At 54.9% G+C, this 25764-nt stretch overlaps 8 protein-coding genes across 8 annotated transcripts; 4 read left to right on the forward strand and 4 right to left on the reverse strand.

The window, feature by feature from the left end:
* Positions 1 to 1104: 1104 nt before the first annotated feature.
* On the forward strand, positions 1105 to 2026 carry BDP55DRAFT_563047 (signal sequence receptor alpha chain; the record flags this gene model as incomplete). Its single annotated transcript, XM_060570202.1, has 3 exons — positions 1105 to 1182; positions 1241 to 1677; positions 1741 to 2026. 3 exons carry the CDS (start codon positions 1105 to 1107, stop codon positions 2024 to 2026), a joined length of 801 nt encoding a protein of 266 aa, XP_060424197.1.
* Positions 2027 to 3166: 1140 nt separating this feature from the next.
* BDP55DRAFT_636907 (uncharacterized protein) lies at positions 3167 to 3735 on the forward strand (the record flags this gene model as incomplete). The annotated part of the gene is made up of 2 exons (XM_060572941.1): positions 3167 to 3554; positions 3623 to 3735. The coding sequence occupies 2 exons, from the start codon at positions 3167 to 3169 to the stop codon at positions 3733 to 3735; spliced, it is 501 nt and encodes a 166-aa protein (XP_060424198.1).
* A 409-nt stretch (positions 3736 to 4144) lies between these two features.
* On the reverse strand, positions 4145 to 5051 carry BDP55DRAFT_563001 (HIT domain-containing protein; the record flags this gene model as incomplete). The annotated part of the gene is made up of 2 exons (XM_060570199.1): positions 4145 to 4896; positions 4961 to 5051. 2 exons carry the CDS (start codon positions 5049 to 5051, stop codon positions 4145 to 4147), a joined length of 843 nt encoding a protein of 280 aa, XP_060424199.1.
* Positions 5052 to 5668: 617 nt separating this feature from the next.
* On the forward strand, positions 5669 to 9757 carry BDP55DRAFT_562918 (helicase associated domain-containing protein; the record flags this gene model as incomplete). The annotated part of the gene is made up of 2 exons (XM_060570193.1): positions 5669 to 9449; positions 9507 to 9757. 2 exons carry the CDS (start codon positions 5669 to 5671, stop codon positions 9755 to 9757), a joined length of 4032 nt encoding a protein of 1343 aa, XP_060424200.1.
* A 974-nt stretch (positions 9758 to 10731) lies between these two features.
* BDP55DRAFT_733239 (Six-hairpin glycosidase-like protein) lies at positions 10732 to 13244 on the forward strand (the record flags this gene model as incomplete). Its single annotated transcript, XM_060580057.1, has 2 exons — positions 10732 to 11066; positions 11132 to 13244. The coding sequence occupies 2 exons, from the start codon at positions 10732 to 10734 to the stop codon at positions 13242 to 13244; spliced, it is 2448 nt and encodes an 815-aa protein (XP_060424201.1).
* A 561-nt stretch (positions 13245 to 13805) lies between these two features.
* On the reverse strand, positions 13806 to 18144 carry BDP55DRAFT_563062 (glucose-methanol-choline oxidoreductase; the record flags this gene model as incomplete). Its single annotated transcript, XM_060570203.1, has 5 exons — positions 13806 to 16044; positions 16094 to 16621; positions 16672 to 17230; positions 17297 to 17413; positions 17466 to 18144. 5 exons carry the CDS (start codon positions 18142 to 18144, stop codon positions 13806 to 13808), a joined length of 4122 nt encoding a protein of 1373 aa, XP_060424202.1.
* Positions 18145 to 18447: 303 nt separating this feature from the next.
* On the reverse strand, positions 18448 to 19135 carry BDP55DRAFT_355886 (uncharacterized protein). The gene has a single exon (XM_060567011.1). It carries the CDS (start codon positions 18905 to 18907, stop codon positions 18527 to 18529), a length of 381 nt encoding a protein of 126 aa, XP_060424203.1. The 5' UTR covers positions 18908 to 19135; the 3' UTR covers positions 18448 to 18526.
* A 3883-nt stretch (positions 19136 to 23018) lies between these two features.
* Positions 23019 to 24641, reverse strand: BDP55DRAFT_679517 (glutamate/Leucine/Phenylalanine/Valine dehydrogenase). The gene is made up of 2 exons (XM_060576057.1): positions 24522 to 24641; positions 23019 to 24457 (listed from the first exon to the last, which is right to left on the reverse strand). The coding sequence occupies exons 1-2, from the start codon at positions 24564 to 24566 to the stop codon at positions 23144 to 23146; spliced, it is 1359 nt and encodes a 452-aa protein (XP_060424204.1). The 5' UTR covers positions 24567 to 24641; the 3' UTR covers positions 23019 to 23143.
* Between the last annotated feature and the right edge of the window lie 1123 nt (positions 24642 to 25764).

Raw genomic sequence — 25764 nt, forward strand, 5'->3', positions numbered from 1 at the left:
GTTGGCCCTAGTCGATTTTGTTTTTTCTTTACTACGCGGCCAGGTTGTTTTGGCGTTGGAGGAAGGATCCTCTAGAGGGCAAGGCAAACAAACCTTGCAGACGGCGGGCGTGGCTTCTCCAGGAGCAACATACCAGAACCGAAACCAAAAGCAAGTGCGATACGTGGAGGTGTGGCATAGATGAACAGGCACCAGCTATGATAACTGCCTGGGGGGGGGGGGATTCAGGACAAGGCAATAACTTGTGTATGACTTATAATTCTTTGGCAAAGGGGTGGGATTTGCATTTTCTATGTACTGTTACAGTTCAGCTAGAGGATCAGCTGGAAGTGGCCACAATGGATGGCGGCGTCACGGTAGTTGGGTCAGTAAGAGGCAATGAATATCTTGACAGTACTGTTGGTTCCTTGACTGTTGGCTATATGCATCGCACTTCTGTCGTAAGTCACAGGTTATCAGCAACCTACTTGCAAAGCTATTTCAGCCGCGCGTTGGAACCAAGGTATCAATGGACCTTTTGATGTATAGCTCCCTTCCCTGGTATCCGTACCTTGAGCTCGTTGAGCTGTCTGGCGGATGGAAGCTTGAGGTGCCCCACTCGCTTAGAAGCTGGTGGCTGGTTCTCCATGTGGCACTTGCACCATGGGGTAGCTCTGCAGTGCGCCAGGCACTTTATTGGCCGACAGCTCCATTGACGAGACCGCGGCCGTGGTGCGAGGTCCCTTTTTCTCTCCAAGGCAGTGGGTCAACTTGCTGTGAGGCCACCTTGCTGTTGTCGCCTCCCGAGTCCTGGTCAGCTTCCATCCAGTCTTCCGTTGCCTCTCTTGCCTATTACTGAATCACCCACTTCACGCACACTTTTATTTCCCGCCCGTCCAAACCTGACACCTCAGCGCAAAGACGCACGCGATCTGAGTTGGATTGGGTTTGCCCCAGCCCCCCCTTCCATCTGTCTCCATCTCCATCTTCCGTCTACCACGTCCCATCTCCCTCTTTATCTCCTACCTCCTTTCCCTTCCTCCCCCACTCCAGTCAACTTTCCATTGCCTGCGATCGTTGAACTGGTCACGTCGCATCCAATTGCTTGTCCTCGTCGCCGCTACAATGGTTTATCTCAAGTCCTCGCTCCTGGCCCTTTTGGCCCTGCCCATCGCCGGCGTCTTCGCTGCCGAGGAGGCCCCTGTACGTAATATCCACGACATCTCGAGCTCCCCTGACAGCCGTTCCTAACCATCACCAGGTCGATACCGATGCTGTTCCCCCGACTCTCAAGGCTGACATCGAGACCACCTTCCCCGATGCCGATATCTTTGGTGTGAAGATCGTCAACGGCCACCCCACCAAGGCCTTGATCGAGTTCACCAACAATGAGGATGCGCCGATTCAGGTCGCCATGGTTGGCGGTACCCTGTCTTCCACTCAGGAGCTCCCCGAGAACTCCCTCCCCAGTGACAGCATCATCCGCAACCTGACTGCTGCGCGCTACGATCTGACCATCGAGGCTGGCGACAAGAAGGCTGTTCCCTACTCCTTCGCTCTCGATGCCAACCCCCAGGATGTTCTCCTCCAGCTTATTGCTGTCGTGAGCAACTCCAAGGGCGACATCTTCCAGGTCCAGGCTTACAACTCCACCGCCGCCATCGTTGAGCCTCCCACCAGCATCTTCGATCCCCAGATGTGAGTTCTACAACCAATGCGCCGCCATTGAGGCATGACAACAACCGCTGACAACTTCTGTAGCATCTTCCTCTACCTCTTCCTGTCTGGTGCCTTCGCTGGTACTCTGTACTTTGTCTACAAGACCTGGATCGAGGCCCTGTTCCCCCAGGCCAAGAAGGCCAAGTCCTCCAAGAAGGCGCGCACTGTTAGTGTCACCGTGCCTCTGGCTGAGGCCGACACCACTGGCGTTGCCTCCTCGACCGGTAAGAGCTACGACGAGAGCTGGATCCCCGACCACCACATCAACCGCCCTGTCGCCAAGCGCGTCAAGAGCGGTGCCAGCGGCAAGCTCAAGAAGGGCGAGTAGGGACGTAGCACCTCTACGAAGCGAGCCGCTTAAAGATGTGGATTTGCTGGATAAAAAGGCATCCATGCGATCACAGATTGGCAACCCTAAAGAACCCAACAAGCTGAAAACGAGCTGATAGGATGTTCACATTGAGTTGATGTTGGAGAAGCAGAAACAAAAGTATTGTACAATAGCTGCATACAAGGCAAGAAGCCCATGTTGGCGACTCCCGTAGGAAATACTGGAACTTTGTTATCGCCTTGAAGATGAGCTTTGAACAATGTGTCACCGACAATGCTTTAAATGTCTCTTGGTCGTTAATACTGGCCTAAACCCGACGTTTTTTTGTCCAATGCGACAACAAGGGAAGAATAGGCTGCCGAGAGCTTGGTGAGAGCCGTTGTACTTCCACTAGGCTTTGTGAGAGCATTCGTCTACAAGCTCGCTGTCTCTCAAGTCTCAGCACATACATGCGACTCTCAATCACTTGAACAAGGAAAAGCAAGTCTACCTCCGTTGATCTGACCTGAGACGCATCCAATTGAGGTTTCAGGGGCCTGATCTTACCTTGATTCGGTCAGAACTCTGATTAATTGAGCCACAGCAGGGACTGAAGTTTTTTTTTGTCATTTCAACCAGTGGAAAACACACAATTTGACTTGTATTCTTTACACAAGTAAATGCAACGGCTTTAGAGAGTCTGGACCATTTCCATATTATCTCATTAAATCCAGATGCATCTCCAAGGTTCTTGGTGCAAGAGCTTCTGAAGTTGGGTTCCTGGAAGGTAGCTACCCCAGAAGCGGGTACCTACCTTTGATGCTCAACGAACCTTAAGGTAGGTCGTAGCTTCCCCATGCGCGCGAGAGTGACGCGCAAACGCGCTTTCCACCCACCAGGGTCGCTTCCGCGCTACGAACATTGGACCTTAACTGCACATTTGGCACCGAGACGTTTTCCGCTCTCTTCTCTTTCACATCTCACTCACTCACTCCAAAGATTTTCTCTCCCCATACTCGCGAACCTCGTTTCTCTTCGACCGTTGCGGAGAAGAATTGTACGATAATTAGAGGGGCTGTTTACGACATTTGATTTCTTGCGGGTTTTTATCACACATTTTCTCTTCGCAAATAACTTTCGTTCGACACACAATCTACAATGGCGCCAACTGTTGAGGAACCCGTGAAGCGCGGCCGCGGCAGACCTCCTAAAGCCGATGGCCAGAAGAAGACGCCCTACGTCCCCACGGGACGTCCTCGTGGACGGCCAAAAGGCAGTGGAGGCGTGAAGAAGGCGGTCGCACCCGCTGCCACGACCGGCACCAAGACACGCGGTAGACCCAAGAAGGCCGACGACGCGACCGCGGCTACCCCCAAGAAGTCTGCCACGCCCAAGAAAGCGACACCAAAGTCCGCCGGCGCTGCTGGTCGCCGTGGTCGTCCTCGCAAATCTGACGCTGCCACGCCCAAGGCTGAGTCTGCCAAGAAGGGCAAGGCTGCCAAAGAGGAGTCTCCGGCCGACTCCGACTCGGAGGACGGAGAGGAAGGTTAGCTCAAGTCCTCGTTCCTTTCGGCTCGCGTACGAGTATGAACGTCGACTCACTAATACGTGAAGCACAGGAAACTAAGGAAGACGCCGCGATGAAGTCGCCCTCCGACGCCGCGGACTCTGCCGAAGAGGTGCGTCCCTGGCTGCCATCGAGAATGATACGAGGAATATTCGGCTGACCGAGAAATCTTTATCCACAGTAATACAACGGACGAAAGGGGAAGACCTTTTACTACATTTTGCACGGGATCTTGGGGTTTTTTCGTCTGGCGGACACTGGGAAAAACACAATAGGGCGTTGGGGTATGGCTTCCAATTTGTTTAGTGGGCTGGGTGTTGATGACGGGACGGTCCTGGTCCTCTCCCGTCTGCAGACCGCGCGTCACGCGAGACTTTGACCGTTACTGAGATACCGTGCTTCTTGCTGAATACGAGGCTATTTTGTCTCCACCCTTCCTTCGATGGTTGTTCTTGTGAAGGCGCAATCCTCTGTGTTTTGGGCCGAGGTCGTGCTGCTCCGCGCTTTGCTTTTCCACACTTGGCCCCCTTTTCGCGCCACGGTGTATCGCAGTTGTGGTCTAGCTGTCTTTATTCCTTTTTCCACTCGACGAATTCTTCCGAGAGATGCTCCTTCAGCTTCGCAAAGTGGTTCTTGAAGCTATCACCGCACCTCCAACAAACAAGATCTCTTTTCATGAGGTAGCCCTCGTGGCCAGGATGACGCCTGGGATCATCCGGGGCCAGTGGGAAATCGGCGACGTCGACCAGAAAAGGGGTATTGAAGGAGTTATAGTGCTTGCGATGCTTCAAGCATACGGAATACATGTCTCGCGAAAGCACGTGGACGTGAAGGTGATTCATGCTCGGATGCGCGTGTATGCCAGTGATGATCTCGGCGTGCCAATTTCGACCTTCGGGAAGCTCGGTGCCTGTCGGCTCTGCGCGTCCGTCGAGCACGGCTTCTCGCTCTGCCTCGGCCTTGCTTTCCTTTGCGAACCGCCGCTGTAGCTCTTTAGCTACGAGATCCTTCAGCTTTAAGGTCTCCTTTTGTACCGTAGCCAGGAACTCGGGGTCGTCGAAGGCTTCGAAGGGGTGGAGGAGGCTGTGCTTGGAGGATCGAGGGAGCAGCAGCGTGTGGACGCTGGCCTTTGGGTAGAGGTCGTTGATGGCGACGAAATCGTCGTTGTGGTAGATCACCCGCGAGGCTGGGAAGGTAGATGGGTCTTCGATGTATGCGCCGAGGCCATCGCGGCTTCTATGAGGGGGCTTATTGCGAGAAGAAGGCTTAGGGGGTTCTGAGGTCGGTTCGGGCTTGCGCTTTCGTGTCATGAGCTCTGCGACTTGGGCGCGCAAAAGTCAGAATGAACGCGATGTTTTTGAGGATGTCTGAGTAAGGTGGCTTACAGGCATTTCGCGGTTGTTGGGGTGTAGCGGCGGTTCCTTGGATCTCATCCTGGGTGATGGCGTCTTCGGGATCCGAGTCTTTGCCCGCCATGTCTGCCTCGATGATGGAAAGAGCTGGGCGTGGGGGAGGCTTTGCGTGTCGCCCAAGATGTGCCCGTATTCAATGAGCCATCCTTTACTTAAGGTCACAATGGTAACAAGGGCTCCGTAGCTTGACAGTTGTGACTTGCGCCCTCGTTGCGACCAATCGCTGTCTAGGCACGACGGCGAATGTGAATGTGCATCAGGCAGATTGGAGATCCGGCTGGACCCTTCAAAGGAGTTCCGATTCAAGGTCGCCCGTAATCGAGGTACCCACAGCGGGGGAGCTGCAGGAAGAGCCGTGCCCCTCCATCCAGTGCCAGCCCAGCCGCCAGGACGCGACGTCAAGGTCGCTGAGTGGCCACTGCAAACCGCCTCTGCAACCGCTAACGGCAGGTGGCTTTCTGCAACTGGGCTCCAACAACCACCCAGCCAGCGCTGGGGAATCCACGGGCAAATAAAATTTCCCAGTGCTTTCAGTGACATCGCAACGAGCTCATTCGACGACGCCCTAATCCAGTTGATCTGGCTCACGATCAAACCCACCGCTTTCTCATATTCTCCGCCAACAGAATCTTCCATGGCCCAGTATTGCCCATAGACAACATCTCGATACGCCGCCAAACCATGGCACCGCCCAAGAAAGGCAAAGGGAAGGACAAGGCCGCCGCGCCAGCCCCGGCGGCGCAAGCAGCCGCATCGTCGTCCAAAGATGGCCCCAAAGGCAAGAAGACTGCAGGTTTATCGCTCATGGAGCAGGCCGCCGGTCCAGCTGCCAACAAGCCCACCGTCAAACAGATCATCGGCGGGTCGTCGTGGACCGGAAAGCTGCCGCAGAACCTCTTTAATGAGTACTGCCAGAAGCAGCAGTGGGAGAAGCCAGTCTACGACATGCGCAAGACGCCCGAGGGATATGCCTGCTTCATCACCCTCAGCGCGAAGGACCCCAAGACGAAGGAGCTCATGACCCTGGACTCATTCAAAATTGCGCCGGATTTCAAGCACCTGCTCACCAGGCCGACTGCCCTGGAGGCGAGACATGCCGCCGCAACGTACGCCCTCTTTAGGGTATGCAGCATGCAGAATAAGCATATGGTGCTGCCGCCAGACTACAAGTCCATGTGGAAAGACTTCCAGGAAATCAAGAAGCAGGACGTGAAGGACGGCAAGGCGTGGATGTACGACGCGGACCCGTTCAAGACTCTCATGGAGAGGAAGGACACCAAGGCTGCGGCGGAGAAGAAACGCAAGGAGGCGGAGGCGGCCAAGGAGAAGGCAAAGTCGATGCCCGGCGCATCTGGGTTAGCCGGCGCAAACGCTATGAAGGGCTGGGTGACGGCGCCAAAGATTGAGATGGGCAAGCGCTCGCGAACCCAGGTCGAGGCGCTTATTCAAAAGTATGTTGTTTGGAACCCAAACAAGATTCAAATACCAGCGGCGCAGAAGAAGGCGATTGTCGAGGAGCTCAGCAAGCTGGGCTTCCGACGGAGTCACGTCGAGGAAGCCACGGAGATCTGCAAGGATCGTGAGGAGACACTTGAGTGGTTGTTGATTCACGTGCCCGAGGACGATCTGCCGAGGTGGGCACTGCCGGAAAGCTATGCGGCGGGTATCTCGGTCGCATCCATGGACCTTAAAAAGGAGGCCGTTATCAAGCGTCTCTCGGAATCCGGTTACGCCCTCGACCTATGCGCCCGCGTGCTTGAAGAGGCTGGTGGCAGCGAAGGCCGGGCGGCCGAACTCCTTCAGCTCCGCCTCTTGGGACAAGTGTCGGGAGACGAGTCGCGGTCGACCGCGGAAGATCTTCTTCCCCCGGGTGTTTCGGCGGATGAGCTCTGGGACGACGAAGTTTCTGCGATGGAGTCTTCCTTCGGTGATCTGTTCAAGAAGACCTCAGCGGACATTATCCAAGTAAAGCTTGAAAAGGTCAAGAACGCAGGGAAGCCGGTAGAGGCGGCCGTTCAGGTTCGCAAGACGCCGAATTACCCTGCTCAGCTCAACTTTGCCGTCGTGGCACCTCTTCCGGCACAGATCAAGCTGTCGATTATCAAGCAGACGATTGGGTATCTGGACGACTCTTACTGGGAGGAGCCTATGAAGGTCTTTGTTGCCATTGACTGGATCCAGCAAAATATCAACGACATCATTGAACGGCCAGGAAAACTGTCGGACATTTCAGCGGTAGCTTCAACGGCGTCCGAGATACCCAACGAAGCCCGGTCGCAAAGAGCCTCGAACAAATCCCAGAGAGCTCCTAAGCCGATCTCGTGGACACCTGACGAGCGATCAAGAGACGACTGGCTGAGAAGAACGGAGGATCCGGCGTGGGAGAAGATGATGTCGAAGCGTCAAAAGTTACCTGCGTGGCAGGTTCGTGACAAGATTGTCCAGACCGTCGAACATAACCACGTCACCATCATCAGTGGTGAGACTGGTTCCGGAAAGTCAACGCAGTCGATGCAGTTCATTCTGGACGACCTGTACAACAGAGGCCTGGGCAAGTGTGTCAACATGCTTGTGACACAGCCCAGGAGAATCTCCGCGCTTGGTTTGGCCGACCGTGTCGCTGAGGAGCGATGTAGCAGAGTTGGTGACGAAATCGGTTACGCCATCCGTGGCGAGAATCGTAGAAGCAACAACACAAAGATCATATTCGTGACGACTGGTGTGCTACTGCGGAGGCTGCAGACTTCTGGTGGGAAGATTGAGGATGTGGCGGCGTCGCTTGCAGATGTCAGTCACATCGTCATTGATGAAGTTCACGAACGCAGTCTGGATACAGACTTCCTCCTCACGATTGTCAGAGAGGTCATGAAGACGAGGAGGAACCTTCTGAAGTTGGTGCTCATGAGTGCTACGCTTGATGCTGCATCCTTCAACTACTACTTCACCTCGCAAGGCTTGGATGTTGGCATGGTGGAGATTGCTGGAAGAACGTACCCCGTCGACGATTTCTACCTTGACGACATCATCAACATGACGGGTTTCAGGGGTGACATGATTGATGGAGACGGCGGACGAGGCGATGCTATGGGCAAGGTGATTCAAAAACTGGGCCATCGCATCAACTACGACCTTTTGGCAGAGACTGTCCGGGAAATTGACGCAGATCTCTCTCATACGGGCAAGTCGGGCGGAATCCTCATCTTCTTACCCGGAGTGGCAGAGATCAACAGGGCATGTGGTGTTCTGCGGTCTTTCTCCTCGCTACATGTTCTACCTCTCCATGCCTCGTTAGAGACCAAAGAGCAGAAACGTGTCTTCACCAGTCCTCCACATGGCAAGAGGAAGATTGTGGTTGCCACCAACGTGGCGGAGACTTCAATCACGATTGACGATATCGTCGCCGTTATCGACAGCGGCAAGGTGAAGGAGACTACATACGACCCTGTGAACAACATGAGGAAGTTGGAGGAAAACTGGGCTTCTCGAGCGGCGTGCAAGCAACGGCGTGGTCGCGCCGGCAGAGTCCAAGCCGGCAAGTGCTACAAGCTGTACACCAAAAATCTCGAACAACAGATGGCTGAACGGCCGGACCCGGAGATCAGAAGAGTGCCGCTAGAGCAGATGTGTCTGTCCGTACGAGCCATGGGTATGAGAAATGTGGCCGGGTTCCTCTCCCAGTCGCCTACGCCGCCCGATAGCACAGCAGTCGATGGCGCAATCAAGCTCCTGCGCAGAATGGGTGCGTTGGATGGAGACGAGATGACCGCACTGGGTCAGCAACTAGCCATGATTCCCGCCGACTTACGATGCGCAAAGCTCATGGTGTACGGTGCCATCTTTGGCTGCTTGGACGACTCGGTCACCATTGCCGCCATTCTCAGCACCCGCAGTCCCTTCATGTCACCTCCGGACAAGCGCGATCAGGCAAAGGACGCGCGCATGAAGTTCTCCAACGGGGACGGCGACCTGCTCACCGATCTCGAGGCTTTCAAGCAGTGGGACGAGATGCGCGGCGATGGGGTGGGACAACGGCAGCTTCGCAACTTTTGCGACGATAACTTCCTCTCGTGGCTTACGCTCAACGACATATCGGCGACGCGCATGCAGTACTATTCGGCCCTCGCGGAAATCGGTATCGTCGAGACGAGCAAATCCGCCGCTACTCAGGGACAGAGCAAATCCGGCGGCATGACTCTTTTACGTGCGATCACGGCTTCGGCGTTCAACCCGCAGATTGCGCGGATCCAGTACCCCGATAAGAAGTTCACCAGCACGGTTTCCGGTGCAAAGGAGTTGGATCCGGAGGCAAGGCTGATCAAGTACTTTGCTCAGGAGCAGGGCAGAGTGTTTGTGCATCCCAGCAGTACGCTCTTTGGCAGCCAGGGGTTCACGGGTAACGCTTCGTTCATGTCGTACTTCACGATGATTTCCACCAGCAAGACATTCATTCGAGATCTTACACGTAAGTTTTAGTTCGTTTCGTTGGCAGTCAAGACTACCATGCTAACTTTCTACCCAGCTTTCAACGCCTACACTTTGCTATTGTTCTCCGGTGCTATCAATCTAGATACGCTGGGACGAGGACTGGTTGTCGACGAATGGGTACGCCTTCGGGGCTGGGCGCTGTTGGGAGTCTTGGTGTCGAGACTTCGGGGTATGGTCGATGACGTGATTGCGATGAAAATTGAGAACCCTGGGTTGGATCTCACAAATAATGAGGTGATAAAGCTGGTTACGAAGCTGATAGAGCTGGACGGACTAGACGCATGATAGAATGGGTGGTACTTTTTGTGGGTTACCTATGCTGGCGCAATATCGAGGACAAAAAATAGAGTGAAGCAACGCAACACACGTCATAAGAGTCCCACATATCTGCTCTGAGTAAGGTATTCAAGCACAGCCGACGTGGATAGAATGTGAACGCATATAGTCGATCCGGCCGAAGCAAGGCCGCATACAATGGCTGGCCGCGTAGTGTCATTACTCGGGTTTTCCGTTCTATCGTAAGTGAACCCCGTCTTGAAAAGTCTTCATTTGCCGTGATGAGACAAGGTAATTGTCTGGAATACGGTGGATTACGAACGTCTCGGGTTCGGTCTGGTCTGAAACTGGGAGATTTCTGCTGCAACCCCACTTCCGGGTGGTTCAATATAGGTGAAGGGAGGTACTTAGTCATTCAACAGTTTTTGCCATCGCGGACGTTTACATTGAGAGGCTCATGAGTCTCGTTTCAAGGAGGACCAGTCTGCGAAATGGATCACTCCGAGGAAGATATGGCTGTCAAAGGGCATTAAATCTACAAGTGGGATGTGGATAAGTAACGGGTAGTGGAGCGTGGCTTCGTATGCCCTGGAATGGCCAGGTGCATAGAGTTTCGCGGCGATCGGCGGCCGGGGGCTGCGGGGCCGGGGGTGGGACGCGGGGTAGGTAGCTAGCTCGGCACGCGGGCACGCAGGTCACAGGTGCAACGACCTCGAGGTGGTGGTGCCTGCCCCCCCAAATCTGCAACGGACTCTGTTCGTGGGCAAAAACCATAGCTCGTGCGTCGATCCCTTTCAACAGGGCCCCCGTCCCTTACAGCCTCCGGACTTTTCAACCTGCACAACGACCTCCGATCTATAACCTTTCCCCGAGAATTTCTGCTCCGGATGGCCTCGACCTATTGAATGTACAACTAAATTCGTCGACCTTGTTTCCCCTTGTGTCGATTGTAACGCTCGTCGTGTTCCAGCTGAGCCGAAGCAATGAAGTCCACGATACCGCCCGCGAAATGGGCCGCCCTCGTCTCGATGCTGGCGCCGCGCGTGGTCCTGGCGGCGCTGCAGCCTCCGTTTATCGATCCGAATAGTCTCCCCGACACGCCGGTCTTTAGGGGGCCTTGGGAGAGATACATAAAAGCACCAACAGACAAAACTCATATCATTCCCCATCGCATATGGAATGTAGAGGGGAACATCACGACGTCGGGGCTCGAGGCCGTGGAGGTCGGCGTCGAAGCGGGACGGACGTTCCAACACGGCATCACAATCGGCCCTGGCGGGATGTTGACGCTGGAGTTTGAGGAGAACATTGCTGGACGGTTCGTTCCCGGGCCCTGTTCCCCGTGGAGCGCATCTCCCTTGCTAACCAGTGGCTGCTTGATAGTGTATGCTTCGATGTATCGTCTACTGGAAACGACCCCGAGATCTCCCTGGCGTATTCCGAGTCCTCATTGTATGCCGGACCGCAGCCGGACACCACGACAGAGAAGCTAGACCGAGACCTGCCGCTACACTTCGAGTTTGACGACAAGACCGGCACGGTCTGCGTGGGGAAGGACTTTATACGGGGTGGCTTCAAGTACCTCACGTTGACGATGCCGGAGTACCCTGTCCTCAAAGACGATAATTCCGTTGAAATACCGCGGCCCAAGGGGCAGGCAGTATTGGGAGAAGACGAGGAACAAGCGTCACTCGAAGGAGCCGTCGACAGAGACCCGTACAAGAAGCCTTGGGTCACGCTCAAAGGCCTCTGGGTAAACTGCACCGCCTTTCCTTCGCAGTCCAACGGTCGTGCGTATTCGGGCTACTTCCACAGCTCAAGCGACATGCTTAATCGCATCTGGTACGCCGGCGCATACACTCTCCAACTCTCGACCATCGACCCTCGAGAAGGTTCGGCCATCATCGACTACAACCGCGACTGGGACCACAACGAGTCGCCGACAGGTTCTTGGTACTCCAACTTCACAATCGCAAACGGCACGGCCGTCACGACCGATGGCGCAAAGCGTGATCGCGTTGTCTGGCCCGGCGACATGTTCATTGCGGTGCCCGGTATTGCCGTCAGCACATATGACATGGTAGCTGTCCGCAATGCCCTCAACGTACTGTTCGACCATCAATACGCAGACGGATCGTTACCATGGGCCGGTCCACCGTTGGGCCTTCACGGCGAATTCAGTGATACATACCACCTACACACTCTACTAGGCGCCTACAACTACGTCAAGTACTCTGGCGACCTGGATTGGCTAGCAGAACGCTGGCCGGACTACGTAAAGGCTCTCAACGTCAGCATCGACAAGGTGGACCACACCGGCCTCCTCCATGTCACCAGCGCCGCAGACTGGCTGCGCCCAGGGATGACCGGCCACAACCTAGAAGCCAGCGCCATCCTCAGCGCCGCCTTGGAAAAGAGCATCAAACTAGCAGAGTGGCTTCACGACGATAGCCCGGCGGCGCGCCCGCGAGGGGTCTGGTCAGGCGTGCGCCGCGCCCTCAATGCCGGCATCCAGCAACTCTACTGTGGTGATACCGGCCTCTACTCGGACAACATTGGTCGACGCGGCTGTCGCGGCCCCGAGCACACTGACCCCCAAGATGGCAACAGCTGGGCTCTCATTTCCGGTGCTACGCCGCGTTCCCGACGTGCCGTCGTCTCGGAGAAGCTACGATCCCGCTGGGGTAAATACGGCGCGCCAGCAGTCGAATTTCCCAATGTCATCTCACCCTTTGTCTCCTCCTTTGAGCTCCTCGCCCACGCTGCGGCCGACGAGCACGACTCCGCCGTCGAGCTGATGCTCCTCGAGTGGTCCTACCTCCTCGATGGGCCGGGCTTCACAAACAGCACGCTGGCTGAGGGGTTCATGGTCGACGGCGGCTTAAAGTACCCAGCCTACAGGTCCGCAGCCCGTAACTCCCACTGTCACGGCTGGTCCTCGGGCCCCACGAGCGCCCTCACCTCGGATATTTTGGGGATCGAGCTCCTCGCCCCTGCCGGCGCAGAGTGGACCGTTCGCCCGCACCTGACAAAGTGGCTCAGCTTCGCTAGGGGAGGGTTCGCGACGGCCAAGGGCGTTTTCGAAGTCAAGCTTACCCGTGTTGTCACATCGACTTCGTCCGCGGCAACGAACCAACAGAAGCGGAGGAGGGGCCAGATCGTTGAGATTTCCGCCCCGGGGCTCACCAGCGGGACGTTCGAGTGGGGTTCTTCCTCGCTCAAGGTTGACGTGGAGGGCGGCAAGACGATGGCCTGGATCGCGTGGGAAGACGATGGGTCTGGCGTCGTCGTGGAGCAGCTTGACGTGGCGCTGGGCAGGATCGAGGCATCTAGTGAGGAGGAGTGGCACCGCCAGAGCTTCATCTATCGCGACGATGTCCGGTTGGTTTTTGACGAGTCATGGACGCCGCCGCGGATGATCGAGAGGAAGGCCGGGGTGGTTGACCGGGATGCGCTGGAAGCAAACTACGTCAAGTCCCTACATGAGATGTTGTGAGAGGATGATTCGTGCGAAAGAAAAGCATGATGTACAAGTACGATTGTCTTTGGGGGGGCGATCCCTCTGTCTGTATCATGGGGGCCTTGAAGGGTGCGGTGGTCAAAGAAGGACGAACTTAATGTGTGTATGAAACTGGGAAATCGGCAAGGTCACTGGCGTTTCTGTACAGTATCTGTGGCTTTTTTCTTTGATGCCGATAGGTTTGAGTATTCGGTACCTAACTTTGAAATACCTCTTACGGAATGAACGATGCAGATGCGAGCATGCTCTGCTTCTGTGTCCTGAAGAAGACAACGAATGACAAAGATCCACCCCAAACTCCAGTCCACCTCAGTGAGTGTGAAATTTCCCCCTCTTTTTCGCCCGTCTAAATCCAATTTGCTGTCCAACGTTTTTGAAGATTATCCCAATCTCAGATTATTATCCCCACGCTCTTGTTACATTTTGATAAGGAATGGAGGGGTATCGATATACTTTTCGACTCTTTGGTGAGAAACGTCCCGAAACCCAGTAAACACGGCCGCGAACAAGATGATGGTACAATGGTGAGTTATCCACTTAGTAGAGCAGCTCGCCGCTGTCCACCATACGAGAGAACTTATCATCAGGGTCGACAAATTGGTACTCCTCGCCGCGAACGACGCGATCGACCTCCTCCCTGACAAACGGGAACACGTCCTTCCACGCGTTGCGACCCATCCAGCAGTCAAGATGTCCGTACCCCGGAACGACACGACGGCGGTACTGGAGCCCGCCCTGGCCGTCTCCGCCGTGCGAGCCAAAGGTATCGCACAGGATCTCGTACGTGCGCTCCGTCGCCTCGGGCGTGAGCACGGCGTTATCCCGGCCGACGAAGAGCATGACGGGAACGCCACGGAGGCGACGAATGTTCTCCGGCGTCGTGAGCGGGCGGAAGAGCGGGCCGTTTGTCATGACGTGGCCCTCGAAGCCTTGCTTCATTAGCAGCTGGAGCTGCGTCATGTTGACGCCGCCGAAGAAGCGGTCGATTTGGCGGTGCGTCGCCTCGTTGAGGTTGTTGTGATTCCAGCAGCGGCCGAAGACGAGGGTGCAGCGGTGACAGCTCGCGTTATTGCAAATCTCCTTGCGCTCTTCCGGGTACAGCCTCAGAGCCTCGTTGAGGGCGCGCTGGAGGAAGCTGTCGTCCTTGGCTGTGCTGCAGGAGAACCAGTTGCCGAGGACCATCTTGTAGAGCTTGTCCATGGGGATGGGGCCGATCATGACCTTGGCCATGTTGAGGGGCGCCCAGATGGGGTTCATGAAGACCTGGCTGCCGGTGATGCCGTGGACCCAGTTGGAGGGGATGGTGCCGTCCAGGAGACCCGTGGAGAAGGCGACGCTGCCCATGCAGTGGGCGATGCAGTAGACCTTGTTCTCTTTGGAGTTGCCGTCGGCGTACTTTTCGCGGATGTACTCGAGGCAGGCCTGCAGGTCCAGGCGGGCGTCGTAGGTCGTCCAGTTATTCTGGGCGACCATGAGCTGGCCGATGCGGTGGACAGCGATGAAGACGCGGTAGCCGGCGCGGGTGAAGTAGTTGACCGCGTTGTACTTGATCGTGGGCAGGGCGTAGATCTGGTGATCAACCGCGGCACCGGGGATCATGAAGAGGTTCTTGGTGTCAATGTTCGGGTTGGTCGGCTCCCACATGTGCATGCGCGTCTTGACGCCGTCCCGTGCGACGATGACGAAGGATGCTTTGGGAGGAGTGTCGTTGACGTAGCCGTTGTAGGTGACGCTGGGATACTGGAGGGGAGTAAAGGGCGCCAGGAAGAGGGAGAGCGACTTGCGAGTGAAGTAGGTGAGGAAGCTCGCCGCGCTGTAGGCCTTCTTGATAAGACTGCTCCCCGTGGGGGTCATGGTCATGATCTGAGAGACAAAGTCGGCGAATTGGATGTGCATGATGCCCTTGGCGACAACCTTTCCGCGGCGCCACGGTTCGTCGCAGTCGTGGACGGCCTCCAGGTCGCGACTGTGCTCGGTGATGGTGACATAAAGTGTGCTCGTAGCCTTCCAGAACTGCCAAGGAGCCAGGGCGACAGATGAATCGACGACCTTGTATCCGTGGAAGTGGTACTTCTCGCCGTGGATGCCTCGAAGGTCAAAGTCGTACGTCATATTGCGAGTTCCCGGTGCCTTCTGGTCCAGAATGAAGAGGTTAAAGTCGCCTCTCTGGACCATGAAAGGAGAACCGCGAAGAGAGGGGCAGACAAAGGTACCCGTCAGCATGGCAGAGTGGTCGGGCTCCTTGATCATAGACTTCGTGTTGAAAGCCTGCACACTGAGGAAGAATCTGGCGCTCTCGCAAAGGCTCTTGGCTGCTCGGTATGCCAGCTCATAAGTGGCCCGCTTGTCGGTCACCAGCCCATCGTCACGGTGGACGAAACCAGACATGACTTCGGTAAAGCCGAAGCCTCCAGCCTTGGACTGATCGGCATGGCGAATGAGTGAGCTTGCCTCATCAATCCTCTTAATCTCGACCTCAGTCTCTGCTGTTTCGTTTGATTCTTTTGGCGCAAACTGAGGCTCCCCAAAGAGGTCCAAGATGCCGTTCTTGTTGGGGTGGATCTTGAGGTCTCTCCTATGGATGTAAGCGTCGACGGAGCGCTCAGCCAGGGCTGTAATTGTGGCAAAGGGATTGACACCAATGGCACCGGGAATGACAGAGGCGTCGGTGACAATGAATCCAGGATGGGTCTCGTCGTCATCTCCGGCGAATACCTCACCAACATCGTTGGTGACACCGGAAGCGCCAGTATCATCGCGGGCCATGCAAGCTCCACTGTAAGTTTCGTTAGAATAGTTTACGAGAGATTCGAGGTCAAACTTACCCGATAGGGTGAACTGTTACTTGCTGGCCTCCCATCAAGGCATGAAAAGGGTTGTTGACAAAAGTTCCGCCCATAGCCTGCGTAGCCTTGGCCAGCAAGTCGTTGAGTTTGCGGACATGGTCGCTGCGACCAACTCCGAGGAACTCGAGAACTGGCTTGTCGTCCTTGAGAGTGAGCATAGCCTGACTGCTATCATGGGACATGACAAGGTAGACCTGAGTATTGTCCATGGATCCGCCTTGGCGATACGCGCCGAACAGATGGCTCGAGTACCGAGCGAACGCGGAGCGGACCTTCTCCTGGAACGGTTCTCCAGTGGCTTCGATACTGCCAGGCATCATCTCCAGTAGTGTTTGGAGGAAAGGTGTCAAAGAGCGAGGAATCGCTCCCTCTTGAATAACATAGCCATCAAGAGGGTTCTCGTGTCCTTCGCGATCATCAATGACGGAGTTGATGGTAGGCCCAATGGGGTTATATGGGTTCGGGAAAGGCTTTCCGATCGCGTTCGCCTCCTCGTCCATATTATATCTGATGACTGTCAGTCGCATGTTCCCCTTGGCAGTAAGTTCCAGACATACCCAAAAGCCAACATATCGCCATTTCCGCTCATATTTTCGCCGACACGGGGACTCAGGGGCAACCCCATCTCCTTGCTACGGAGGAGGATCTCCGTGCTACCAATAGCACCGGCACCAAGAAAGACGCACTCCTTAGCATGCACCCACATCAAGTCTCCGTGGAGATTGGCCTTGAAGTGACCACGGTTCCGTCCGTGCCAGGCAAAGAAAATGAGGTAGCCTCCAATACGCGGGTCGGCCTTCTTGATGAAACGAACCTCGCTCTCGCAGAACATTTCTGCACCCCAGTTCCAGGCATCGGCCAAGTAAGTCACCAATGTAGTCGTCTTGGAGCCATCATTGACACCAGTGCAATCCTGGCCGGTCAAAGCTGAAGGAGTCATCTCCACACCAGTACTGTTGGGTCCATTGCGGAACCTAGTTGTTTGAGGGACCATCTTGAACTTGTCGGACATGCCAAGAGCGGCGGCCTGCTTCTTGAAGAGGTTGACTTTGGGAAGTTCCGGCCAGTCATCTGGGTATTGGGTGGGCTCAAGAACATCCCGAGCTCTTTGGTAAACTGGATGATTAGTTGTCAGTGATGTCTACAAAGGTTTACAAAATGTTCATAAGACGGATGACTTACACTTCTTCAGACACTTTGGATTCTCCCTGATGGACTTGGGCCAGATGGGCATAGACAATGTGGCCTCGTTCGCTTCAAGGAAGACATTGGCGTTCATCAGACTCGTGCCACCCAGGCCTGTCATTGATTAGCAACATGTTTTCAACGTATTTGGGATGTAAGAAATTACCATTGCCAACAATAGCATTCAACCCCTTTCCGAAGATCAAGTGATACATGCCAGTCGGGTCACCCCTTTCGACGGTTGTGCTGGGGAGCCAACCAGGGGCAAACTCGCCAGAAACGTGAACCTCGTCAAAGGCATCGAGGACTCCAGTAGGATATTCACCAGGCCACTTCTCCTGGCCTCGCTCCAGTACACATACAGACTGACGCTTGCCGTTGGCATCTTGGCAACGGGCGAGGCGAGATGCGGCGACCGCACCACCGTACCCTGAACCAATGACAACGACATCATAACTGCTGCGCATCAGCTCGACCGGCTTGGATATGCGAGGATATTGCCTCCTAGCATCGTCGGCATATGTGCGGATGTTGGCGTAACTCCTGGATCTAGGGGCGTTGTCTTCTTCGTGGATTCCGAATGTTGGGATTCTGTGAGATTTGCTGTATCTGATGCCATTGTATGGGGGTTCCTCTTGATAAGATTTTGAAGACGCTGTCTGTGGGCGTGAGTCTGTAGAGGCAGGCGAGAAGCCGGTATACCTGGGAGTCGAGCCGTTGTGGCCGTTGTGACCATTGGTGCCGTTGCTGTCTAAGTGGTATCCGTTGGCTTTGGACACATTGATATGGCTGGGTCCGGACTCAGTGCCGTTCTTGAGGCTCTCTGTAGTAGCCATTGGAGCCATGTGTGTGGCGCTTCTAGCGCTATGACAACCAAGCGTGGCTAATTTCAGGGTATACAATACTCAAAAGCAAAGTTGATGAGCAGATGTGATGGTCTTGAGAGAGGCCTTTGCTGATTAGGATAATGCTGCCAAGATCCCGGGTTGATGTGGTTGGTGAGCGATAATGGACTGAGGATGAGAGGGGTTCACAAGACTCTATATAGCAACAAGATAGAGTAGTAGATACACGCTTCAAGGCTGAGACGGACGAATGCGGATGACGAGTGCAGAATGAAGGGCAGAAGAGAGAAATGGGCTTCAAAGAGAAGATGTAAGAATGCTTCGTTGGGGGATCCACGGCGGGCCAAGCAGAGGGAGATGCGCCGCTGCGAACTATTCCTAGTCAGAAATCCCACACTAGCATATGTAGATACCTAAACAGAGAACCCACCCCAGTCAGACCAGGAGGGAACACCACCGTGGATGACCGGGGTCCTGGGAACATCCTTGCCGAAAAGGCACATGGGGATACTAGGTCGCTAGGTGCACTGGGTGCGCTACGAACGAACGAGCTCGTCAAGTCGGCAAGGCCCAGTGCCGGATCCGTCATCGCATGCAAGTGTGAAAGGACATGCTGGGCGAGAATCAGAAGAGATGACCGTTGATCTCGAGCCGAAGCCAAACCAATAAGAGCAACATTGGAGAATGCATTGGCAGCATGTGGTCTACGGGAACTAGACACCGAACTTAAGATTGGCAAAATGAGGCAAGCTTGGGCTAGCATAGTTTGATAGCTCTGCTATCTTGTGTCTCGGGGCCAGAGCGCGAATCCGAATTCATTCATTCTTGAACTCAAGTTGGAGCGAGCCGACCTAATGAGGCTGGCTGGAAGCCGGGGCTTGAGACTCAAAGCCGGGCCCGGGTTTATCGGGCTCCTGGTAGGAAACGGGGCAGACAATGAGGGCGAGCAACATAGAAGACCATGGTATCGGCACGAGCTGAGGTCCTGAAGCCGGGGAGAGGAAGACGGGAGAGGGAGTGAGGGTGAGACTGAGGGTTCAGCGCCATGTTTCTCGAGGTGTGAGTGGGCGGTTGCGCCGGCGCAATAGGATGCAGAGCTGCAGATGTGCAGAAGGCGTTGCCGAAAGTTATAGTAGCGTCGTGTGGATAGTAGTCGGAGTAGGATTGTACTGCGTAAAAGTAGGAGGGCTGATGGAGAGTCGGGCTGTGACAATCATTTGTTAGTGTGCAGCAACTATTGCAGGAGATCCGAGACGGCATGAGTCTATTGGCCGGACCGAATCTGTCATGACCAGAAAAGAAAGAAGCTGCCTCTTGAGGTACATTGTCACGATTGTATTGGGTGGTGCCATTGGTGCCGTTGAAGGGTTGGATTGGGCGAGCTGGATGCTACGAGCAGTACTCCGTAAAGAGAGCAAGGTACCTACCTCGGTGGACGGGAGGAGAAATGGAAGTGAGAGCAAGATACGTATACGCACTCTAAACTAGAATACCTCACTAAGGTACCTCGCTACCTACCTGCCTAGTAATGTGAGCTAGGGGAAAGATGGATCCTGAGTGGCCGGTAAAGACATGTCTCTTGGGTCGCTCTTTGCGCGTGCGCAAACAGGCCAATGAAATTGGTCGAAAGTTGTCTCCTGTTCGGCTTTAGCCAGGCGGCCGTTCCCAGTGGGAAGGACTCGAAGGAATACGTACCGTGCCGTCGATTTCTCCACCCGACGGAGTGGTTGCCCGTTTGGACTTTGAGTGAGGCCTTTGCACCCTTCCCCCGCTTATCTTCAACTGGCAGCCACTCCAGAGCTCAGCCGAAAGGAACTTGCACTTGGTACGTGCGTCAAGTATCTTCTTTCCCAGACCACTCTTCCCGAATAATCAGTGATTGCCTAAAGCATCCTGGGGTCAATGATGAATTCAGCAACGGGGAAATGCTACTATGAATTGGACTTTACCCTTGATTGACCCCAGGCAGCCACAATCGACACCGAAGCCCTGGTCACAGAAATCTTCAGACCCCTTCCAAACGAGACAGCCGCAACCGTTAAAGAGGAATTGAGCCGCAAAGCCCGCTCGTACAGCATCAAGACATACAGAAAGCAATGGATTAGGTACTAGACCCAAGCAAGCCAGGCGCTGTCAATTGGACCAGTGCAAGTCATGAAATGAAGCAAAATCGGCTTCCATGCTGCCCCCCACATGGAAGCTGAGACAATCGAGTGGTGGACTCGGCTAGCCTGGTCTTAGTCCGTCCATTGAGCTATGAGATAACCATTGAAAGAGGAACCTGCCAGAGTCTTGTGCGAAAGGATCACCTTACGACTATCCCGATGTGTTGGTGCAAAGTGAATTCGATGTGACAGGGGCTGGGACCTCGGCCGGACATCATCCACGATTGGGCAAGGATTTTCATGCTACCCAGCCTTGATCTTGATCTTGATAAAGATGAGATGTTGTCCTCCTTTTCATCTTTCTGCAGAAGCTGCAAAAGCTAGCTACATCAGACTTTGATGCTGGGTGATGACGATTTATCCGTAGAAGCGCATGCGCCGCAGCGAGACACTAGAATAAACGAGACTTACATTGAATACCTATATGCAACTTTTTTTTCAGCATAGTCAATAGGGAAGGTCGCCTAATTCATTCTGATGTCAAGTAGATTGAGGACGTAAAAAAATGTTTGATACCTAACGTGCGCTGGCCATTGATAAGCGCGAGTGATATTGGCATGCGATTCGAGATGATAGCGCGACGGGTAGTGAACCAGGTTCCGATAACAATTTGGACTGGCCGGAATTGCGGACTCTGCATCATATGAGTGACGAAGTCCGAGGCTCCTGATGCCACAATCGCTGCCCCCATATCTCGTCTGACTGTGTTCTAATCCATGATCGATGTCACGAATGAATGGTCCCTGGCAACTGACTGCGTAATTTAGTAGCCCGTAAGCTCGCACCAACAACGCGGGCCTGCGGCAAGGGCCCGTAGTGGGTCTTGGTCCGGCCCCCCCTGCGGGAGGGTGGTCGCTGCGCCATCCGCTACTGCCCCGCTAATGCCATCCCGACTCGGCGGCCCCCACTTATAGCCCATCGGTGCCTTCCGAGTCTCATGAGATGTACATCATGACCGACCAATCTTTCCAATTAGAGTGCCCATATCCCAAGGCAACCGTCGGGCTGAACTGTGTCTCTTTCATCTTACATCCAGCTTTGCGGTAAAGTTGCATCATTCGTCTCGGTCATCTCCAGCCCCGTATTACTGCGTGCCTCGTCTGCCTCGCTATTGGCAGATCGACAAAACACCAACAGTCAGCAACGTGCGATGAAACCTATGCCAGTGCCGAGTCGACCATTATCGTGCAATATCATTTGACAGTCCACGGATCAATCCTTCCAGGACCGTGTAGGGCTGATTTCACTGCCCACGAGGATGCAGACTTAATAGGTACATCAGATGGCCGCTGCTGCAGGGGTCAACCCATCAGCGTCTGGCCAATGCGCCATAACGACTTACAACGACGTCGGTGGCCTCGTCACTCGCCCAGTCGTGCGCCGCCTCTTCTCGATGGCATGATGCAAGGTCGATCAGTAGGAACGAGTGCTGGAGCGACGCATGTACAGTACGGCGAATTGTTGAACTCCCTTCTTTCTCTGCTGCTCAATTCCTACTGCTGTCGTACCCCTCGTAGTCACAGGACGCGAGTTGTGCTGGAGATGGTACGTTCCGATGCATTTTTTCCAGAGACACACACCTTACGTCCGTTAGGAACGCCTTCTTCAACAAATCCACCACTGGAAACACGCGGTATTTATAAAATGACGTTAAATAAAACATCATCGACATGTCGTGCTGCGCGGGATCTTGTCCGTGGTCGAATCAGCATTATCGTCGAATCGTTTCACAACATGTGAAATCCCCGGGAACTTCTCTTTCCAGCGGTCACACTATCCCTACCTAGGACGCATTGGGGAAACACAATGGACAACAACGATAACTGCTGGCGCTTCTGGATTTCTGTTTGGCCAACGTCAGCTCGGCGATGCGGGCCTGGCGCATGCAGCCCCATCCCTCGCCTTGCCAGTGACACCCACATCAGCTAGGGTCGGCGGAGGCATTCTATATCATGTCCAACATTGGACGAGACGAGCCGTCGAGTAGGTACACGTCGAAATCGAGTCCGTGAGCCACAATCGACGTCGATTCACCCGTCGTTGCACTGCCACATCCACGTAGGCGGATGCTTCGTAGCTAGCAACGTTATCCTGGCCCTCGAAATATTGAGCTAGCGACAGGCAGAACGCGAATTCGGGCCGTCTTCCTCTCGTTCAGCACTATCTTCAACTCTCCAAGCATGTCATCTAGCTGCAGTCCTTACGGCAGATGGCGGAAAGATGCCGCTACGCATCTACTCAAAAGACCCTCAGACGTGCCTGGTATCCGAGGGCAACCTACCAGAGTGTACTGATATCGCTAACGTAGGGCCTCACAAGGTGACGATCTTTGAGTGAGTAGAGCTACTTCACTAGGCTCTTTGAGATGGTAGAAATATCAACGGCAGACGAGCCGGCTCCGTGCCGCAGTTGAAAGTGGCTTCAGAGTGTCAGCACTCGTTTCAATATCTTCTCTCGTCAGCACCTTCTCTTCACACCCATTCAGACTCGCCGCCCTCCTTCCAAAGTGGCGTTTCTGGAGGAACCGGCTTATTCCAAACCTTCAGTCGGCACTTGGAAAGACGGCGGTTGAATGTGACACTCTGTTGAGATATTTGCTCATACTTCATTGACGACCAGTCATCACTCAAAGAGCAAAGAGATTTGCTTATCAAAAAAAGTAATTGGTATTGATTTAACTCAGGTATCCCTGCCGCCAACGCCAGCTCCGAAATACAAATAGACGTTACACCAAATTTCAAGGTCATCACTACGTCTGCCCATCGTCCTTAGACGTGGTTGCCGCCACTAACACTAACTTTTCGTGTCCCTTCCGAATTACCGGTCGAGAGCGTTTAGTTCCACCAGTCACCCTGGTCGTGCATGGCACGGGCAACCTTGACGAAGCCGGCAATGTTGCTACCAGCGACCAAGCTGGGAAGCTCAGTCTCACCACCCTTGACGTACTCCTTGGCGGTGTTGAGGCCGTTGAAGAAGGCAGCGGTCATAATGTCCTTGAGCTTCTGGTCAACCTCCTCACGGGTCCAGCTCAGGCGCTGGCTGTTCTGGGCCATCTCGAGGCCAGAGACGGCGACACCACCGCAGTTGGCAGCCTTGCCGGGAGCGTACCAGATGGCCTCGGCGTTCTTCTCCTTGCGGTGAGCCTCGAAGACGTCGATAGCCTCCTGTGTGCAGCCCATGTTGGAGCCCTCGGCGATGGCAATGCAGCCGGCGGCAATGAGAGCCTCGGCCTCCTCCTTGGAGACCTCGTTCTGGGTCGCGGAAGGCAGAGCAATGTCGACCTTGCCAACGTGGGTCCAGGGGCGGGCGCCCTTGATGTACATGAAGGAGCCCTTGTGGTCGAACTCGGTGAGAGACTTGCGCTGGACCTTGAGGTCGGCAATGTTCTCGATCTGCTCGGGGGTGAAGGCAGCGTCACCTTCGGCGACGAGGCAGCCCTGGGAGTCGGACAGGGAGACGACGGTGGCACCGAGCTCGATGCACTTGAGAGCAGCGTACTGGGCGACGTTACCGGAACCAGAAATGGCAACACGCTTGCCGGCAAAGGTGCCCTTGTTGGCGTACTTGAGCATCTGCTCGACGTAGTAGACGACACCGTATCCAGTGGCCTCGGGACGGATCAAGCTACCACCCCAGGTAAGGCCCTTTCCGGTGAGGACACCCTCGAACTTGTTGCGCTCCTGGCGGTAGGTACCGAACAACCAGCCGATCTCGCGGCCAGAGACACCAATGTCACCAGCGGGGACGTCGGTGTCGGCGCCAATGTGCTTGCTGAGCTGGCGCATGAAGGAGACGCAGAAGCGACGGATCTCGTTGTCGCTCTTGCCCTTGGGGTCGAAGTCGGAACCACCCTTGCCACCACCCATGTTGAGGCCGGTCAAGGCATTCTTGAAGATCTGCTCGAATCCGAGGAACTTGAGGACGGACAGGTTGACGGTAGGGTGGAATCTCAGACCTCCCTTGTAGGGACCGAGGGCTGAGTTGAACTGGACGCGGTATCCGCGGTTGACCTGGAGCTTGCCCTTGTCATCCTCCCAGACGACGCGGAACTGGATGACGCGCTCGGGGATGGAGACGACCTCGAGGGCAGTTCTGTACTCGGGGTTCTGGGTGAAGAGGGAGGAGTTCTCGAGGGTGCTGACAAGCTCTATAGATAGTGTGTTAGTCTTATTGGATGCGATGGGTAAGCATGGCTGTTCGTGGTCACATACCGTTGTAAGCCTGCTGGAACTCGGGCTCAGTAGGAAGGTTAGACATTTTGGCGGTTTAAAGGTATGTTATATATGTGGTGCTCCAAGGTTGTGTCTCTGAAAGGTGAGTTCCTAGTTCGTCGTTGGCAGAGAGAGAAGCTGATGAAGTTCCAAGTCCAGAAGATGGGGGAAAGGAGGTGCGCCCGCAAGATTATATACAAATCTGGGAACCCCGTCGATCGAAACGAGAGCCAAATCGAATCGAGTAAGAGCTCACAGGCTGGCAACGGCGAAGCGTCTTGTTGCCCCATGTCCCCCCCGGCCATCTACTCCTCCAAGCTTCGGGAGCCCCTTGTTGGTGAAGGCAGATGCAGGCGGGGACCAGGGACTAGCGTGAGAGCAAGACATGGCCGGGTCGGCCGTGGGGGGCGTGGACGGTGGAAAGAGAGAGAGAGAGATAGGACTCCTCCCCTCATCTCTCTTCTCACGTCTCAAGCGCGTTCATTCGGCGCCAGACCGACAATTTGTCCTGTCCCATAGCTAACAGAAAGAGGTAAGAAAAAGAGGGCTCGGGTGAAACCTACGCGGGTTGACGTAAAAAAGACTCAGCGAGTTCTAGGCTGGATAGACTGCCGGGACCGGGCCCGGGTTTCCACGCTATTGTGGCCGGCGGGGGGTTCTCGAGGGTCCCTTTCATGCAGCTCTCTGATTTGCTGGCGAGTTGTGAATTATTCACTACCTTTACCATCACAAAGAGACAAGAGGTGTTTGCGCTGCCGCGCGAGCGGTGCGATCCCGGAGGCGGCGAGCCGAGCTGCGCTGCCGCCCAGGTTGTAACCAGGTATTGCTGGGGCGGAAACCAGGAGTCCGCAATGGAACTGCAGGGGCTCAGGGATGGCCCGGACGCTCCATTGTTCGGGAGAGGGAAGAAGACATGCCTGAAGCCCTGGGAATGCGCTCCATGAAGCCCATCGACAAGCCCGGCGCGCGTGTCCCAAACAGGCCAGAACCTGGGGCACGTCATCCAACAATTGCAGCCCATGCCGCAAAACCCCCCCACCGCTGGCACATGCTTCCGCATGCACGGATTCTGTTCTGTGTCTCGCCCTTCTTTCTTGTCTGTCACTGGGGAAGAAAGAAAAATAAAAATAAAGGGACCCCGTCAAATGTTGCTGTCATTGGAAATGTCCTTGCATGCTGTGGCGTGCCACTTGGACAAGAGCCGAACTGTAGTCCTATCATTCGTCTCTCATTGGTTGGGCCAG

The sequence above is a fragment of the Colletotrichum godetiae genome, assembly GCF_030913485.1.
Source record: "Colletotrichum godetiae strain CBS 193.32 chromosome Unknown BDP55scaffold_60, whole genome shotgun sequence".
Classification (NCBI taxonomy): Eukaryota; Fungi; Ascomycota; class Sordariomycetes; order Glomerellales; family Glomerellaceae; genus Colletotrichum; species Colletotrichum godetiae.

Bases quoted from the DNA above. Each gene is read 5' to 3' on its own strand.
- BDP55DRAFT_355886 (XM_060567011.1), bottom strand. From the start codon at position 18,907: ATGCTAGCCCAAGCTTGCCTCATTTTGCCAATCTTAAGTTCGGTGTCT.
- BDP55DRAFT_679517 (XM_060576057.1), bottom strand. From the start codon at position 24,566: ATGTCTAACCTTCCTACTGAGCCCGAGTTCCAGCAGGCTTACAAC. The intron at 24,458-24,521 runs GGTATGTGACCA...ACACTATCTATA, and splicing joins AGTTCCAGCAGGCTTACAAC to GAGCTTGTCAGCACCCTCGA.